Source organism: Oxyura jamaicensis, chromosome Z, assembly GCF_011077185.1.
Source record: "Oxyura jamaicensis isolate SHBP4307 breed ruddy duck chromosome Z, BPBGC_Ojam_1.0, whole genome shotgun sequence".
In the NCBI taxonomy this organism is placed as follows: domain Eukaryota; kingdom Metazoa; phylum Chordata; class Aves; order Anseriformes; family Anatidae; genus Oxyura; species Oxyura jamaicensis.
In genome coordinates this window covers 37,199,141-37,218,769 of record NC_048926.1, presented here as the reverse complement: position 1 = coordinate 37,218,769, position 19,629 = coordinate 37,199,141, and the positions used below count along the sequence as shown (strand labels likewise).

The following is a 19,629-nucleotide window of genomic DNA, read 5'->3' as shown; positions in this document are numbered from 1 at the left end:
AAAGAAGCTGAGAAACAATTGAGAAGTGGAGATTATTTGCATCATTTGATCTTAAGCAGAGTAGCAAGGAGACCTGGCAGCAAAATGTAGTCACCAGACTGTAGCTTCTCATGGATATCCATCACAATTTTTGTCACTGAAATCTCAAGTATGCAGTAGCCACTTCTTTTATTTTCCTCCTGATATTTTGCAGACTCAGTTGTGAGAATCTGCTGACACACAATGCAGCTTTTGCATTTCAATGTCTTCAATCATACGGTTGTTCCTTAATCTTCTTTCTGGCAAGTGAGATTTCAGTAGTATTCTGAAACTTAATATGCTGGTAGCAAGAATGAGGCACAGAAAGGTCTGTCAGAGCATGTTAAGTGTGTATAAGAAAATTACACCAGAATACATAGTGCTCTTTTTGTGGAAACCTGCTACTGGTTTACCAGAATCTCTGCTTGTAATCTGAATGCTGCCGCACATGCATATATGCGTGGCATGGCTTTGTTTCCTGTTGTTACATATTTTACAGTTCTACTCTCTAGTGTATTACAGCAAGCCTCTTACGTAACCTGTTCAAAACTGCACATCATGTGTGAGTCACTTTGCCCAGGAGCAGAGGGAATTTATCTGAATAAAGGAAATCAGCTACTTATTGTTAGAGCTAGCAAACATGTACAAGTAGCATTGCTGCATCACTGAAGGCATTGGGTTATGTCCTGAGCCTGATGTGTACAGATAGAATACTTGCTCTTGTAGACAATGAAACTTCCCTCCTGGAGTTTGTGCTGCACTGGAATGTATATTTTCAATGGCATACTTTTGAGTGCTTTGTACATTTGTAAAGATATTGACAAAATGGGTTTTAATGGTTTTGCTTGTAGCAATGGCTACTACCAGACTTACAGTAATCAATTTTATTTTATTTTTATTTTTTTTTTGCATGGGGTGGTGGAACTAAAGCACTTGGATTCATGGTTACTTCTGAAACTTTGGCATAGGTGTTTTGAAACAGAGAAATAACTAACTAAAAACCATGAAGTCACCTGAATCCAATTTTGAAATATGAGGGAAGATCATATTCAACTTGGGTGATAAAATCGTTCTGATAGCAAATGAGCTGGAAGTGAAAGAATCTAACATGGCTGTGTTTTCTTTTCTGGGAGAACATCCCAGAAAAGTTATTAACATTATTGAAAAAAAAAAAATTACAAGAAAACAGCTTTTGCCAATTTTGAACAGTAACTAGCTAAAGGTGTGGTCTGTTATTTATATTTTAGGGTCATGGCTATTGATATGTTTAATATAGAAAGCACAGCCAACACTAGAGGAGCATGTAGCGCTGCATTACTTTGTATTCTGGCACAGCTCTGGAGTGCAAAGAAAAAGAGTGGCCAAAGAACATGGCATAGACCAGTATAATGAATAGCTTTCTGAAAGACTAGATATACCCTGGATATTTCTACCCTTTGCTGCAGCCTTTTATTTTGCTAGGTCTGTGACACTACTTCTGCTTACATCTGGATGCCTGTCTTTCTGTTTATTTTGAGTTATGAATTGCCTTATTGTAGCAAAAACATTGTGCAGAGTTTTTCTAGAGGTCCCAGCTGCTCCTTGCAAAGCAGACTAGTAGTATGAGGTAACTTTTTCTGTAGGAAGAGCAGCTGAGGAATAGGCATTAACCTCTGCCCCCCAGCACCAAGATCCAGAGGTGAGGAGGATGGACAGAAGTCCAGTTTGATGAAATGTGACCTGCAGCAGCTGGGCAAGCAGCTGTCAGAGAGATAGGCAGTATGACCTTAAGGGTGAGCGAAGGGGTACCATGTTACTCCAAGTTGTGGAGAAACAGGAAAAACAGTTCATTACTAGTTTTCCAGTAGTTCTATTTTAGTGTCCCTGTCTGTGATCTAACATAAAAGGAAACTGATAGCTCAAATGTGGCAGCTGCAGAGAGCATGCTGAGATATATATGGTAGCCACTTACAGAAGCATCAACAGAAGCAGATGTAAAAAGTGTTGTCAATGGGACTTTAAGCTCAGGAAGCACCCAAAGACAAGAAAGCTCTACTGCAAAAGCAATGGACTGTACAATTACTACCCGTACATCCTGGATCAAATGGCAATTTCTTAATGTTAAAAAAGGCTTTTTTTTTTTTTTTTTTTTTTTTTTTTTTTTGCATATTGCTTGAAAAAAACATACTGTTTTTCAACAGGCACCCTCCTCAGGTGGTTTGGCTTAAGTGTTGACACTATTTTTGGAGGCTTAGTTTCTTTTCAGGGGTCTTTAAAAGATAAACCGTGTTGGCATAGAAGTTGTAGTATGTGCAGATTTCTGGTACCTATGGTAACCAGTGTAACTGAAAAACAAATGTTTACTTGTAGTAGACAAGTGGATCTGTCCAAATCCACACAGCTATAATAATTTTGATGAAGTGAAGGCCTGTGGATTTACTTATTTACTTATTTTACTTCACTGAGTATGCTGCTTGCAGGAGGGCTTCTATATGCTGTTACTTTACACCAGTCCCCTTCTGAAGTACCATTACATGGGAGCGGTGTTTATCATCTCAGCAATCTAGGTAATAAACAATTTGAAGTGTGTGCATTGTGTCTTAGTTTAAATAACGAGTCAAGGAATATCTTTCATCAGATTTTTTTCCTATACTGCCAACCTCAGGTTCTTTATGCCTCTCACTGTGGTTTCAGGTTAGTGTAGTAAGATTTATAAGGTTCAAAGTGAAAATGCATTCTTGTAGTGTTACGAAATAACTGGTGTTAAAGAATTAAAGTCTACTCAAGCTCTAGAATCTTAAGGATGGGGAGGAGTGTGACCTCTTCCATGAGCTAAGTTTTCCAACTAAAGATGAGTACCAGCTAGTATTTTAACAGGGTACTGTGAGGTAGACAACCAGTTCATTGATCTAGTCCCTCCAAGCAGCAGAGTGGGCAGGTGAAAGAGATAAGAGCAGTCTTTTCTCCACAGATGGTAGTAGAAAGAAATGAACTAATGGCCACTGTGTGGGAAGCATAGCTGTAGAACAGTGTTAATCAATGGTGGTTTCACTTCAGATGCTGTCTGCTCACTGTCTCATTCACAGAAGTGGCATAAATAGGCATCTCTATCATTTCATTAAGCAGAGTTTAAAAACCTGTGTTGTTTTACTTGTATTTATTTGAATTACAGTAGTACAGAGGGTGGGAGAAAGCAAATATCATCTTGCCTTCTAGAATGATAATGAGGTGAATTTTCTGAAGCAAAGAGTATGACCATTATAGCAGCTGCTTTATAGCACCTGCAATAAGCCAGGCATCACCATCTTTGACCCAGAAAGTTCATAGGCTAAGCTTCAGCTGCAATAAAATGAGTCATAAAAAGGGCAAACAGATAAGCAAGGGCAAAGTTTACATCCACGCTATCCTATATGACATTCCTAGGATGACTCCTTTTAAAGAAAGCAAAAATGTAGAATTACATTATTCATGAGCTACTTGTGGGAGAAGAATGGGAAAATAGCTTTGTGAATAAGAGTAAGGGGAACTACTATAACATTAAATGAAGCCTGCGTCTCACACAGTTCCTCTCTCTGTTCATGGTTTGTTTTAAATATTTTGTTTGTTGACAGCAACAGCCCCATTCAGATACAGAGAACTTGTTCATCCTTTTAAACATTTTTTCTTACATGTTTACCATATCCAAAGCCTTTGTTCACTGTGAACACAGTGGTTAGTTAGGGTTGCCAGCCATTCCAATCAGTGGCTAGTTAGGTGTGCTAGCCATTTATGGGGAAGCTGCAATGACCTTCAAATTGTAATGGAAATAATTATCTGGCAACATGTAAGATACTTTCTGGTAACTGTAGGACTGGTATTACTGTCATCCCTGAATTCTTTTCCCTGTTTTTAAAGGACATATTTTCAGTCTTTCCAATAGCCCTGTACCCAGTTGTTAAATAGCTTCAGTTCATTTTTGTTGTTGTTACCTGAACGTAAACGGCCTTTACACGTGTTATAGCTATCTTGTTAATGCTTTTTACATGAAAATAACAAATATAAGTTTTAGAGAACTTGCTTGAAAAAGAATATTTGTAGGAAAGGAAGTGTAAAGGTCCTGCTTATGGGATCATGCACAAACTTAATGCCTAATTTGAAAGGATTTAAGTTTTCATTTATTTTGTTAGTCTGAAACAATTTCATCTTGGAGTCATGTAGAGAGAGTAAAAGACCCATCTGTACAGAACAATACTTCATGTAACAGCACAATTTATGCTAAAATATTTATTTCTGATGAAGATATTCTGTATTCTGAACTGTGTACTGTAGTATATTTTATCACCCTGTAGCCTTTCACTACGCTTTTTGACTCTGCATATCAATTTTCATCTCTATGGGCCTTTTAGCAAAGATATAGGACAAATACAGAGAAAAGATATAGTTAGTTGTGACAAAAAGGGGCAAAAATATTTCATCAGAATGACAACTTTTTAATCTTTTATATTCAAGGATAAAATAATGGAGACACCACAGGCAGCAGTGGAAGAGTAAAGTTTCATTTTCAGTATGTTCATATCATGGACAGCCAGGCAGATGACTAAAATAAAAAATGTAGGAATATTAAGGGTAGAATTATCTAAGCATTATGAGACACAATGAAGGTATTTTCTTGGTTGAGGAGAAAATTTTAAAAAAATTACAGTAAGTTCCACTATTATTTGTTAATCTATTTGACTTGTTCAAAGGAAGCTGATTCTCCCTCTGTGCTCTGGTTTTTGAGACCCCACTTGGAGCACTGTGTTCAGTTCTGGGGTCCCCAGCACAAAAGAGACATGGACCAGAAAGTCCAGAGGAGAGCCACAGAAATGATCAGAGTAGAGAGGGAGACCTTACTGCAGACTTCAAGAATGTTAAAGGGGCCTACAAGAAAGATGGGATAGGACTCTTTACCAGGGAGTGTAGTGACAGGACAAAGGGTAATGGCTTTAAAAGGGTAGGTTTAAATTAGATATAAAGAAGAAATTCTTTACTCAGAGGGTGATGAGGCACTGGCACAGGTTGTCCAGAGAAACTGTGGATGCCCCATCCCTGGAGGTGTTCAAGACCAGTCTGGATGGGGCTTTGGGCAACCTGGTCTGGTGGGAGGTGTTCCTGTCCATGGCGGGGGGTTGGAATTAGGTGGCCTTTAAAGTCCCTGCCAGCCCAAACCATTCTACAAGTCTGTGGTTCTATATAGAGTAATCTAGATGGGGTGACCCCACTTGTGTTTAATTTAAATGGGACTGGTGAATTCTGTCTGGGAGGATCCTGGAGCACTTTATCACTGTTGCACCTCTTCCTGAAATGTATCATTTCCTCTGCCGAACTGTTCCCACTTAACAGGTGATTGGTGGCAGGTGGAAGAGAATTGTCCCTACCTGCTTGAAAATACTGGCATTCTGGAGAGATAGGTGGAGGAGGTAAGGGCAGAAGTATGGGAAATGGGCAATTTCTCAATTTCTGTGGCAGCAGGAATTGTAGCTATCCTTACTGATATACTTGCATGCCTTATGTCTTAGTATCTACATTTAACCTGAATTTATGTGAAAACATTTTCTCTCCTGAAATAACTTTTGTTGAAAACCTAGGCTGGGGAGAATGCTGATTGTGGCTTGAAAAGAAGCCCAGGAATCCCACTACCAAGTCAAGAATGTGATTGCCATATGACACAAAGAACTGAGCTAGTGTGCCATTCAGTGTTTGTTAGGATGTATTCAGGAAGTGATGACATGTTAATTTTGAGGAGGTAGGCTTTTTGCTAGTTCAGATTTCACTTACGCTCCCTCAGCCAGTAGAAGGACAACCTTAAACAGCATGAAATTTGGTTTAGGCTGTGAGGGTGTGATACTTGGATTCAGCTAGGCGGCTGACATAACTGTTTATGTGTATCAGGGAACTGATCCTCCTGAAAACTTGCTGTTCCATCAGCTCTTTTGTAACTTGTTGTCTGGCCACATAGACGTTGTTGGTGGCACAGTGTGATGGGTAGCATGCATATATTTTGTGGGCTGGAGAGTGGACAGCAAATCTCTTTTTTCAACAGCAGTATTAGAAGTAGGTATTGTTATAAGTCAATAACACTTAGGATCTGAGTTGATCTGAGAAAAATGAGGATGTATGCTTATGCCCATTCAAGTTTCTGCTGTTAATGTTACAGAGGTAGACACATTCAAGCCTGACACGTTAGGATTTGTGGTATTAGGGTCAGTAAAAAATAGTCTAGTTTGAAACTGGCACATTTTTATGGGTTTTTGTCTCATTGTCAGTACAAAACCCAACACTGAGTGCCCCTGTGCAGTAGGTAGTAATATCCTAATCAGTAAAAGGAGGATGATAGGTGTTTGTTTTGTTATGCCACTTCAGGTAGCAAAGATAGTTGTCAGGGTATACATTATTTGCTAAGAATCCAGTTAGTTCCAGAGCATATAATTCATGAACTGAAGTTGTTCATCTTCCTGGTTATTCTCATTCTTTGATTTCTTAGAGCTTCAGAAGGTGATGATAACATGGTAAGTGATCCAAGAGTTGCTGCACACTTACAGCTGATACGTGGGCCCAAAGCAATTTTGTTAACATCTGCATGAGACCAGTATATAAATATTTTAGTCTCTACAAAGGAGAATTCTTGGCACAGAAGATTGCTAAACTTTATTGCTTTCTCTACAGTAGGGAGTATTTAAGAGGAATTGAAAGATATGAAGGTTTTAGGTTTGAAACTAGACTTTGCTGCTTTCATAGCATTGGAAGAGGTGCCTGAGTAGGGAAAAATGAATGCTGAGAGTGGGTATTTGCCATTTGCATTGGTAGACACTGACTTCCAATAAATATATATATATGTATATTTATATGTTTTAGCAGTGAAATGGATGAATCAAGAACATTTCCCCTAAAGCCTGAGGAGCAGCTCTTTTTCTCCTCCTTGGATTCCATTCTTATCCACAAAATAATAATAATAATAAACAATAGACCAAAGCAGGTATTTGTACTGAGAGAAATTCCAAGGTCTGTTTTGTTTTCATTTTAAGGTTTGTGAAAACAAAAAATAGCCTTTTGTAAGGGAGTCTTGGTTGACCAGCTTTTGTGAGGGTTGTTAACTCATGACAGTAGTTCATAAGCAATTGACCTGGGTCAGCAGTTGCCTTCAGCATGCTGTAACTGCTATCAATTTGCTTGAAAACAGTTTTTAAAATATCCTGAATAATTAATAACATTGATTTTCTGTTAAACCCAGTGCTGTGATTATGGGTGATTGCTAATGTCACCCCTTAATAGGAGTGGAAATTCACAAGAAAATAACCTTGTAGATAAATTCTGTATTTGCAGAAATCCTGCAGAATTTTTTTTTACGTGCCAAAATGGTGATCCAGTACTGTCCTCTTGGAATCACATTACTGGGTTACCTGCCTTTGTTACCTGTGGCAGTGAACAGGATGGGGGTCCAGCTATGAAGCACAAACTCTTTTTGTATGTGTATTGGTTTGGTCAAAGTTACATAATTACTGCTTTTGTTGGGCATTAATCATTCATGAATAGAGGCCTTTTTAGGAAAGAAAAATGTGAATCTTCTTACAACACAAGCCAAATCTTTTTACTAGTCAAAGTATCAGTCTAAGAATAGTGGCATTATTTGTTCCCACCAAATTGCCTGTTCAGAACTGTTATAAAAGTGCAAGTTCTGCTTGTTATGCAGAGGAACTACACATCTCCATCTTTTCTTTTCTAAAAATAAGCAGTGACTCTGGCATAAGCTGTTCTGAGAACTAAAACAAAAGTAGTTTTGTATACATTAACTCTTATGTAATTCCACTCATTTCTGAATGTTTGTGTTCAAGTGCTGCAATAGTTCTGGTCATGGAGCTTCTGGTGTTTTTTGTTTGCTGATACAGTCTCTGGTTTGGTGGGTGGGAGATAAAACCTGAAAACAGGCATCAAAATAGTGTCTTCAAATTAGAGAAAATATGCCATGCTAAGGGAGGATACTTCCTTCCTGACAACCTTCTTTGCCTTCCCAATTGTTTCCTGTAGTCACTCTTTTCATATTTTCTTAAGAGTTCCTTTCTTGGGCAATTTCTTATCGTGACTCACTTCTGTCATTTTTTTTATCCACCAAAGCAGGATTGTCTAGTCAGCATGAGAAAATTTCAGAGATGAGCTCAATTTGCGTATACGGTGTCTAAAACAATCTGGCACTGCCCATTTGAACTCTTCTGTCCGCTTCAAACCTTGTTATTTGAATTTAAGTCACTTAAGTCTTTCACTCTCTGTGCATAGATTTTTATAGAGATTTTTCTTTCCTCATCACTTCGGTTTCTCTCTGGATTCCCCCCAGTCAGTGCACCTCTTGTACTGACTGCTAACCAGAACTTAGTAAATAAATTTGTATCCAGAATTTGTATGTAGAACAGCAGCCAGCATTGTGACTTACATATTAGCATGTGTGTACATTTCCATAGAATCTGTAACTTTTTTTTTTTCCAGAAGAGAATGCATGCAGTATCAGACTATGGAGGTGGTTTGGATGTCTAATTATATTGGAAGTCTCCAAGTTAGAACCTGATGTCTGCATTCTTTAGACAGTTTTAAAGCTCTCAGTCTGTACAACCAGAGAGTAGTTTTTTGTGGCTTTTGCTACAGCATAGTATTTCTTTAAATCTTGTAATTGAAAAAAAAAAAAAAAATCATCTCTGGATAAAAGTTCTCTGCTCTTGAAGGCAAGGAGATAAAGATGATGTAGCATTGTTGTTATGATAACGATTACATGTTTAGTATATTATATTACTGATAAAGAACAGAAATCTGTTTGTAGCAAACTGATGCTTGAATTCTTACTTTCTATGCAGACCGCATCCTCAGCTATTAAAGGTGCTATCCAGCTTGGAATAGGATACACAGTAGGAAACCTTACATCAAAACCAGACAGAGATGTTCTTATGCAAGACTTCTATGTAGTGGAAAGTGTCTTCCTACCCAGGTAAGGACAAGGCTATTCAAATTACTTTCTTGCAGAATTTCATAGTGAAACTCTACCTAAATATTTCAAATAAGGATTGGTTTACAATTCTGACAAAATGGGGTTGGAGTAAGCTTGAGATAGGAGAACTTGAAAATGCTCCTGTCTTCATGTTGTCATTGAAAATGAAGGTAGGGAGAAAATCACACTTCAACTGAAGAGTTGAGGCATATTGTATCTAGAGAAGGAAAATAATTGTGACACTTTCAATTAAATAAGTTAACTACAGTTGAAAGTGATTGATGGATCTATACGCAAGCAAGTATTATGTCCAGAGTTCACAAACATAGTTTGTGCTCTAAAAACTGAGTATAATACTTGCAATTTTATTGAGGTGTTATCAGAATCAATGCAGTTGAGGTGTTACCAAAATCAATGCAAATTCCAGTCCCATAGGGTTAAGAGTAACATAAGATGTTAGCTTTAGTATAGCATTCTAGCCAGGATTTTAGCCTGTGACTAGGTTTGGCTCCTAGTAGCAGACTAAAAGTTGTGCACCATTACTGCCTTGCATTTGGCAATGATGATATAGAATCTGTAATAATACAGTTACACTGATGAGAGAAATCAAGGTCATCTTCATTTGGTGGGTTCAGAAGCTGATGTACAGTGTCATGTAACTTCCAAGTTACTTATGGTACGAACAAATAAAGCAAGTATAGGAAAATAGGAAACATATTTCAAAACCAGGAGGATGTGTTCTATTTGGTGTTGTCTGGACTTCCAGAATTACTAAGTACTAGTAGTGTCCATCATTTTTTAAGGAGATGCTATCTATGCAGTAATTCCTGAACCTGGGAATATTTAAAATCTTTTTTAAGTCTGATTCATTTGCAATTTGAATGTTACTTCATAAACTGTTCCTAGTAATATTTAGAGATTATTAATGTCACTAAACAGGAACGTAAACTGACAATGAACAAAATAATTGTAGTAGGTTGAAGTTGATCTCTGTAAATTTTCTAGTTTCAACTTCTAATTTCCTCTGAACTGTGATATCTTTTAAGGAGTAGGGTTATTTCTTGTGTGAAAAGAAGCATTTACATTACATTTGTAGGAATCAAGGATATCCCATATCCTGTGTTCTGTTGTTTACTGTAATGTCCATATGCAACTTTGTACTCTTTCTCTTGGGGATTAGATAGACATCAATATGTTGCCTATGTGCATGTGTTTTCATACACTGTAACCTCAACTTTTTCTTCGTTAAAGAATCCAAATTACAACTGAGAAATTTGCATATCATGTAAATAAGTGTATTCTTTGTTCTGAAAAATGGAATGAGCCATCATATTTGTTAACTATGCAACTGTGACAGCTGTGCAGGATTCTGTAATTGTTTGTTTGGCTGTGATACTGACTTTGTTGTTCATGAAACACAATGAGATATACATGATAAAACTGTTTTATTATATAGCCAAGCTTTTGGGGAAAAAAGTCTAATCTTTTTTAACATTCTTTCAAAAGCCAAGTAAGATAAAATGGTTTGTAGTCACCTATGAAACTTTCATGCTTGTACACTCAGAAAAGAGATTTCCTTGTTTGTTTGGTACTGGTTTTAGGGGAGAATGAGGAGTGATCCCTTCTGGCTGAGAAAGAGAACAAAGGCTGAAGTAATAGCCTATTTGCAGTAACATGAAATTTATAATAAAAGCTTTAGTAGCACCTTTCTAGACAGATACATAAAAAAAAAAAAAAAAGGAAAATGATATGAATGAAAGAAATGGCTGGATCAGCAAGTGGTCTGACTTCTTGGTTTTGAATAGCTGTCTAGTAAGCAGGAGTACATAATACAGTAACTCATCTTGCCTATAACAAAGAGCCTTCCTACACATAACCCTAGCTGGTAATACTTTCTCTGAAACTAAGAATTGGCTGTCCATAACAGTCTCTTAAAAACAACCATGACACTTCATTTCTTAAACTAACAAACAAATTTCAAATTTAAAGTCTTTCACTTGTCTTCACATAACATGCACATTCATCTAAAGTATTTTTGATCCAAGGTGTTATTAATTTGCATAAATCATAATAATTTAGTATTACATGTAATGATACAGGCTTCTTTCCTGATGGCCAAGGGTGCTGGCATTTTGAGTCTTTAATAGTGGCATTATATGCATAATTCCTGAGTCATATCTGTAGTTGGCTTCATTACCGTAGCTGGAGGTAAAAAGATAAGGTTGTATGTCCTCTCTGGGTCCTTTTTTGTTTTTGGCTTTGACTGGTCAGGGTTGAAAGACCTAAGTTCAAATTAGTTACACCAGCAGATGCAGTGGGCTGACTACTGCTGGGAGGTTATGAGGATCCATGAGCAAGCTGAGGTGAACTAATCCTTTTGCCCAATACCTGCAGCTGGAAGAGAACATGTCAAGGTAGTGCATCAAGCATGGTACTGAAATTAGTCACTTACCAAGCAAGAAGCAACATTTTTCCTCTTGCTTGGGGTATACATAATTTAGCTGCAACTCCAACCAGGGTATTAGCTGATATTGCCCAGTGACATCCAGATCTGGCAGATGTGATTTGGAAAGAGAAGTGGGAGAACACTTGTTTTGCACAGTCGCAGGCACACCTGCTCTTTTAACAGCAACATGAGCATTGTCATAGTGCCTGTGATGAAATAGGCCTGAGCTATTAGAAATGCAGCAAAACAGCAGGCTGTGTTCCAGTGAGCAAAACAATATCACTTGAGCTGTTTTAGGGAAAAATAGCTAACAAGCTAACAGTTGTTTATAAACATAGTAAGTGACCAAAGAGAAATAGCCTCTGCATCTCCCTCAGCCCCTGAAGTAAACCTCAGTACTGTCCAGCTTTGGTAACCATAGGAAAACACTTTCAGCACAATTCACAGTGAAGGAGGGAGGAAGGAGGCAGGGAAAAATGGTCGGTTCAGAATCGAACATAATTGCACTACTTACTGTGGGAGCTGTTGTAAATCAGGATTAACCCACAGATTGCAGGTTATGCCTGGCTCAGAGTTACTTTGTAACTGGGTTTAATTGGGTTATAGGTTATCCCAGATTCATTTATATGTTTGTTTCAGGAAGTGACTCTCAGTGAAGTATGGGTATCTTAGCAGAGTGAGTGGATTTGAATTGCAAAGTTGCTTGCTTTCATTTGTACATTGTGGCAACAGGGGAGGTTGGAAAGTGCCTTTGGTACTTTCTGCTTCACATTGTCCCTTTTGTGACTTTCCCTTTTTTTTCTTTTTTTTCTTTTTTTTTTTTTTTTTTTATATGGAGTTTATACTGTGTTGCTTTCGGGAGTTAAGTGAGGTATTAATAGGGGTTGCTATAAAAGGGTGTATTTAGAACTACAGTCCAGACTGAGTTTAAATGGCACTATGCAAATGTGCCCTTTGTGCTAAAAAAGCAAATGCAGTTTGCAGTGACCCAGTTGATTCTGAAGATACAACACCTGAAGTCTCAGCCTAACTCCCTGCATAGGCTGAAACCACTGGGGAAACTGCTTTTAAACACTGCTTTGAAAGTACAACAGGGAGTTGCTTATCTGGTGCTTATCTACAGCAGCAATGGCTGGAGGATTCAGTGGGAAAGTTGTGCATCCTGCCTGCTCTCTCTCCTCCCTCCTCTCTCCCATATTTCACCTGTGTGGGGCTTTTTCTTGTCTTCCTGCATTATGCTTCAGTGCCCCTGGCCTCTGTTGGAACTAGTTCATCTCTTGGTGCCCCATTTTGTTCCCAAATCAATCATTTGTGCAATATGGATACAGTAGTATTTTGACAGCTATCTAATTTAAATTCAGAGGTAGTTCCAGATAGCGTGGCCATGGCTGGAAAGCCCTGGTGCCGAGCTAACCAGCCCAGCTGTGTCTGGCAGTGGAGCTCAAGCTGGTCTCTGAGCCATGTGGCTGTGCAGCTCCTGTGAGCTGGGAGTGTGGGCAGCTTCCTAAGCAATACCAGCAAACACTTTTTAGGTAGGCACACTTTCCGCAGTGGTTTGACAAGCCACTCCATACTGTCAGCCAACTTTGGCTAGTCAGTAGTATGCAGCTTCAGAAATTCAGAGCATTTGGAGAAAAGCAGTATGTTTCAGGCTTCATCTCTTGTTTTCTCAGATACAGGTCACTGCTAAGCACAGCTGTGTCTTTGACCTTTTTACAGCAAGCTGTTAATCAGTCTTGTGCACTTCCCTCACTAATATGCTGTATTTTCAGGATCTAGACCCTGTATGTTATGAATGCTTGTTGTGGTTTCTAATTAAAATATTAAGTCTGTTACATGTTGACCTGAATGTGCCCTGCAGCTACAGTCATCTGTACAAGGAACTGGTTCAATTGCAAATTGCTTTCTTCTGATGCTAATGAAAGATTATTCAGTGCTTTCTGCTACTTAATATCCAAAGCTTAATACTGTGGTAAGGTAGCATTTGAATGACAGCCCAAATCAGTAGTGGAAAGTACTAAGAAAAGTAAAAGCTTGGGCAATGTTTAGGCAGTCTGGCTTTTACCCTACCTCAGAGACTGAAGTGTACTGTCTTCTGGTATGTTTTTTTCCTGTGAAAATGGGGAAAACTGACACTTGGCCTCAGAAATGTCAGACAGGTATCATGGGTTTTGTGATGGGCCAAACAGTGTCTTTTTAATTAAAGTAGTATAAAATACTCTGAAAGTTACATGTGAATAGATTCAAATGTTTGTATCTGCACTTAGTTGTTGTGTAATTTATGTAAGCGTATTTGTTTCCAATTGGGCAGTTTCACAAGACAGCTAAGAAGACACCTTTTATAAAGAAATACTCTTTTTTTAGTGCTTCAGTCACAGAGATATGCAGGATGACCCAAGTTTCGTGGTTTGTGAGTAGAGTGAGAGCTAAAATAGGAGGAAACAGTTTCCTGTTTCAAAACAAATAGTATTTGAAATGGTGATACTGTGGCAAAAAAAGCAAAACCCCCATATTCATTGTGAACTACTGGTCTTGCCCACTTCTGTTAGTATCAGATTCTTGGTAAACCTGAGATACCCTGGATACTTGTGTGGATACATGACCCTGTAGACCTACTTAGCTATTCGTAAAGGACTCTGAGATCCCTTGCATTAAATGCATCTCCAGTTGTTTGTTAAACAGTCATATCATCATCGTAAGAAAATGTCTGTGTATTCAGCTGTTCCACAGATACCACTGGCTTGTCTTGTTTTGAAGTTGTTTGCAATTCACGGGTCTGCTTTACAGCTGCCTTTGCAGGAGACTGCTTAGCATAGAGTAAATAGTAACCAAAAATACAGCAAATACAGTGAGAAGCAAGGATATTACCACTGGACTTTATCCCACAATGTGAAAAAAGCAAACACACACCTATTTGTACAGGTAGCCATAATACCTATTTCTACCATAAGGGAAACAATTGTTTTCCTGAAATAATATGTAGGAAATGAATATGCCAAAGTTGTGCCTGAACTACATTAGCACTGGTCTATGAGTGTGTATTTGTTGTATACAGTTAGTAGCACTTGAACACATTTTGATGGGTTATAAATGAGCAGCTTTTTCCAAGAACGGTAGCACTGATATTTGATACTCTTTGCTAGTTTTCAAAGCTGGGAGCATTTAATGTTAGATGATTTATTGTGATTTACAGATTTGAAAAAAAAGAGTTGCTGTCATATGAGAGAGCTGATATTCTTTTCTTTTGTTCCTTCTCTTTGCCCTTTTTATATACAAGAAGGTTATGTGTGGATCCACAACTATACTATGACTATTTCTTTTGTAAGCAGCTACATCACAGAATATCAACACTGCTCTTTGCTGAATGCTTGTTATCAAGAGATGCAGCTCATCTTCCCTGCACCTTCAGATAAGTGTGCTATCTCATGAGCACTTCCCACCAGGGTGAGGCCACAGAAAAGAAAAACTGACAAGGAACACATGTGGGTGTCCTGTTTAACAGAATTTTTGCAAGCCACAGGGTTAGCCATTGAAAATATAATTGGTGTTAGTTCATTTTTAGTTTGATATTGCACCACCTACATTTAAATCAACCCATGTAATTTACTAGAAGAAAGGTTAAGATGCACATACTGTTATTTAAAATATATGTATTTCACAGAATCATAGAATAGTTTGGGTTTGGAAGGGACCTTAAGGATCATTTAGTTCCAACCTCCCTGCCATGGGCTGGGACACCTCCCACCAGACTGGGTTGCCTAAAGTCCCATCCAGCCTGGTCTTGATGCCCCATCCCTGGAGGTGTTCCACAGCTTCTCTGGGCAACCTGTTCCAGTGCCTCACCACCCTCTGAGTGAAGAATTTCTTCCTTACATCTAATTTAAATCTACCCTTTTTAAGTTTAAAGCACTTACCCCTTGTCCAGTCACTACATTCCCTGGTAGAGTCCCATCCCATCTTCCCTTTTTCATACTTGAAGTCTGCAATAAGGTCTCCCCAGATCCTTCTTTTCTCCAGGCTGAAAAACCCCAACTCCCTCAGCCTGTCCTTGTAGGAGAGGTGCTCCAGCCCCTTGATCATCTTTGTGGCCTCCTCTGGACTCGCTCCAACAGGTACATGTCCTTCTTGTGCCGGGGCCCTACAGCTAAATGCAGTGGTCCACCTGGGGTCTCACAAAAACAGAGCAGAGGAGGAGAATTGTCTCCATCGCCCTGCTGGCCATGGTGCTTTTGATGTGATATAGTTGGCTTTCTGGGCTGCAAGCGCACATTCCTGGCTCACGTTGAGCTTCTTATCCACCAATATCCCCAAGTCCTTCTCCTCAGGGCTGCTCTCAATCCATTCTTTGCCCACACTGTATTTGTGCTTGGGATTGCCCCATCCCAAATGCAGGACCTTGCACTTGACCTTGTTGAACTTCATGAGGTTTGCACAAGCCTGTCTAGGTCCCTCTGGATGGCATTCCTTCCCTCTTCACCACACAGCTTTATGTCATCAGCAGACTTGGTGAGGGTGCACTTGATCCCTCATCCATGTCACTGACAAAGACATTAAACCATGCAGGTCCCAATACTGACCCCTGAAGAACATCACTCGTTACTGACCTGCACTTGGACGTTGACCACAACTCATAGAGTGCAGCCATCCAGCCACTTCCTTCCCCACCGAGTGGTCCAAACATCAAATCCATGTCTCGCCATTTTAGAGACAACGATGTCATGGGTGACAGTGCCAAATGCTTTGCAGAAGTCCATGTAGATGATGACAGTTGCTCTTTCCCTCTCCAGTAATGCTGTAACCCTGTCACAGAAGGCCACCGGATTTGTTGGGCACGATCTGCCCTTAATGAAGCCATGTTGGCTGTCACCAGTCATCTCCTTATTTTCCATGTTCCTTAGCATAGTTTGAAGGAGGATCTGCTCTATGATCTTGCCAGGCACAGAGATGAGACTGACTGCCCTGTAATTCCCCAGGTTTTCTTTTTTTTTTTTTTTTTTTTTAAAGGTTATGTTTCCCTTCTTCCAGTCAGTGGGAACTTGACTGGACTACCACAACTTCTCAAGTATGATGGAGAATGGCTTAGCAACTACGTCTGCCTTCAAGACCCACAAATGCATCTCATCAGGTCCCATGGACTTGTGCACCTTCAGGTTCCTTAAATGGTCTTGAACCTGACCATCTCCTGTACAGGGTGGTTCTTCATTCTCCCAGTCCCAGCCTTTGCCTTCTGTGTCCTTGGCCATGTGGCTAGAGCTCTTCTTGTTGGTGAAGACTGCGACAAAATAGTCATTGAGTACCTCAGCCTTCTCCATATCCCAGGTGACCAGCTCTCCCATTTCCTTCCAGAAAATGTTTATTTTATTTCTTTATTTTAGATATTAAAATCTGACTTGCATACATTAAAATTAATCTCTCCTTTTCGTTCTAACTACCAGTCTTCTACTTTTGTGTGGTCTTCAGGAAAGATTATTAAATTACCTCATAAGTTGCAATTGATTCATAAACTTTCCAAAGTCTATGTTATTTGTCACAGCTCATGTACAGAGATTAGACTCCCTCAGGGTTGTAGGAATCAAAGCTGGTATTAAAAGTCATTTATTTTTCCTGGTAGATGTGTGCTCTAAACTACATGAGACGAAATTTATATGATTACCTTCTTTCTTTATGGAGTGCATTTCTTTTATGGCCAAAGCTCCATTTTGTAGATTAGATTTTTCTTCAGCAAATCTCAGGTACTCTTCTTGATGTGCTATACAGACATAGCCATACCCTGGGAACTACCTAGCCTGATTAGAAATTATAATACAAAGTGCTTTGCACGTATTCTTTAGTCCAGCCAGAGTGAAATGCAATGAATGAATGAGTGAATTCCCCAGCAAAATGCGAGGAGAAAGCACAGAATAAATCATATTGGGAACTAATAGAGTGGGAGGTGTATTTTATTTTTTTGAGAGAAAACAGAGGAATCTTCTTATTTTATGATTGCAATTTTTATGGTGGGTTGAGTTAATGCACCTACCTGGAGGCTTGCTTTTGCCTACACATAGTGTGTATAGCATCCTTATCTATTAAAAGTGATTTTTGGGTAGATAGAGAATACACTGTGGACAATTTAATGTTGAAGTAAGGTAGAGATGTATTTACATCAAGAGTGAGTGAACAGGACAGCATGGAACTGTCAGTGGAAACAGTCCTTTCAAGGTGAGAGCAAGGACATACCTAGCCACAAGGATTTCAAAAGTTTTCATTATTGTAAGAAACAATTTGAAGTCAGGGTCCTTTTTCTCTTAAAAGCAACGTTAATCCAGAAAGCTAATGAAGAAATCTTATGTTTTTGTCAAGCTTGTTTCTTACATCAGAGACAAGCCTACTATTGGCATCTTCTAATCTATTCTATTAGGCAATGAAACTGAAATTAATCAATATGATCAGCAGAAACTGTAGGGTATGATAACAAACCCTGCAGATCCTTAGTAAAAAAGATTTTTTTTTTAGTAATAATTTTACAAAGAATAAAGGAACTTAACCTGCTTAGTGAAATGACTACCGCATCTGTAATCAAGTAAGCTTACATGCTGTTAGGTACGTGGAATTGTTCTTTGTGTCAGTGCTGTATAAAAATAGTTGCTCTATTTTCCATTTTTTCTGGAATAAATTTCCATGTACTGTGCATTACAGTCCATCTCTGGAGCTATTAAGAACCTTTTTTTTTTTTTTTTTTTTTTTTTTAACTTGTGGTCATTTTTCTTTATACTGTGTTTAAGAAATGGCTTGGGCCCATGATATTAGCATAGAAAACATCGTATCTTCATTCCTACCCTAGTGAAGTTTCAACGATGGGACAGACATGTTCTAGCAGAGCAAGGACATGCCATATATTTATTGCCACACTTACACAAAAATGCTGTTGAGTTATAGCTACAGGAAGCAGATTTATAAAGGTATGTTCTAAAAGGTAGGAGGTTCATTATATAATTTAGATGATAAATCTTTTGTGACAAGGATGTGATGTTTCATCAAAGAACACTTTGTTCTCTTCTTGTCTGCATCTTAAAACAATCTAATACATTTACAAATGTGGCCCCAAGTTCTCAGTATAACTATATATTTATCCTTTGTCATCCCAATATTACAGAAAAATTCAGTGTCAATCAAAGCTTCATGTCAGGCAAGACTGGCATACTGAAGCCTTTGTAAGAAAAAGCATTAGCAAGCCTTAACTGTAAGGAAAAATATCACATTCAGCCTAGTAGCTTATTGATTTCTCTTTTTTAATATATAATGGAACAATATAATATAAGTGGATGTGATTTTAATACCTTAGAGTTGTTATATGTTAGACTATAAAATGTGCAAGTGAGTTCATTAGGACTAGGCAGCCTTTGCCAGCTCTTAACCATGTGGTTTTGCAGTCAGAAAATACCAGTATTATAATGCCTTCGTATGCATCTTTGCTCAGCCATGGCCATCTTTTGACATGTGATTTCCAGCCAGAAATCCGTTTTTTTCCTTCATCTGTCTCCTATTCAAAAATCTGAAGAAAGTGCATTTCTGGAGCCCAAGAAAGCTTCCTGTCCAGTTCAAACCCTGTAGTTGGCTGCAGTTCAGTTGTGGTGTATTTTGGTGGTATGCATGCAGGGGCAGCTAAGTGGATTGGGGTAGACTTCTGTTATCACATTGTTATTTGGTAGGTGACAAGTTGTACTGGGTCTGGCTGGGATGTTAACTTTCCCTGCAGCAGCCCATACAGTGCTGCGCTCTGCACTTGTAGCTAGAACAGCAGTGGTATCACACCGGTGTTGTGTCTGCTGCTGAGAAGTGCTGGCACAGCATCAGGACTCTCTCTAACCCTCCTAGGGGGTGGGCAAAAAAGTGAGAAAGAAACATCACCAGGGCAGCTGACCTAACACAACCAAAGGGATATTCCATGCCATGTGATGTCACACTCAGCAATAAAAGGTGGAAAAAGGAAGAAGAGGGGAGGGGTGGGCTCTCATTGTCTGTCCTCCTCCCGAACACCGGCTGCATGCGTTGAGGCCCTGCTTCAAGGACGTGGTCAAGCATTGCTCATTTGTGGGAAGTAGAGAGTAATTTCTTTCCTCTGCACTTCCACATACCCTTTACTTGTTTTGTTTTGTTATTCCCTTTCCCCCTCCCTCTTTCCCTTTCCCTTTTTTCCCTTTAGTTGAATTGTTTA

The 19,629-nt window shown here is 38.9% G+C and overlaps 1 protein-coding gene across 9 annotated transcripts in view; it reads left to right on the top strand.

The window, feature by feature from the left end:
* The window catches only part of PIP5K1B (phosphatidylinositol-4-phosphate 5-kinase type 1 beta), a 110,728-nt gene that overhangs the window by 42,982 nt on the left and 48,117 nt on the right, over window positions 1–19,629 (top strand). For all 9 annotated transcript variants that reach the window (XR_004746254.1, XM_035310475.1, XM_035310478.1 and 6 more), the window contains one exon: window positions 8,856–8,986. Coding sequence is in view for 8 of the 9 variants with exons in the window: in XM_035310475.1 (XP_035166366.1) it covers window positions 8,856–8,986 (131 nt within the window). In the remaining variant the exon portion in view is untranslated. The remainder of the gene's footprint in view (window positions 1–8,855; window positions 8,987–19,629) is intronic.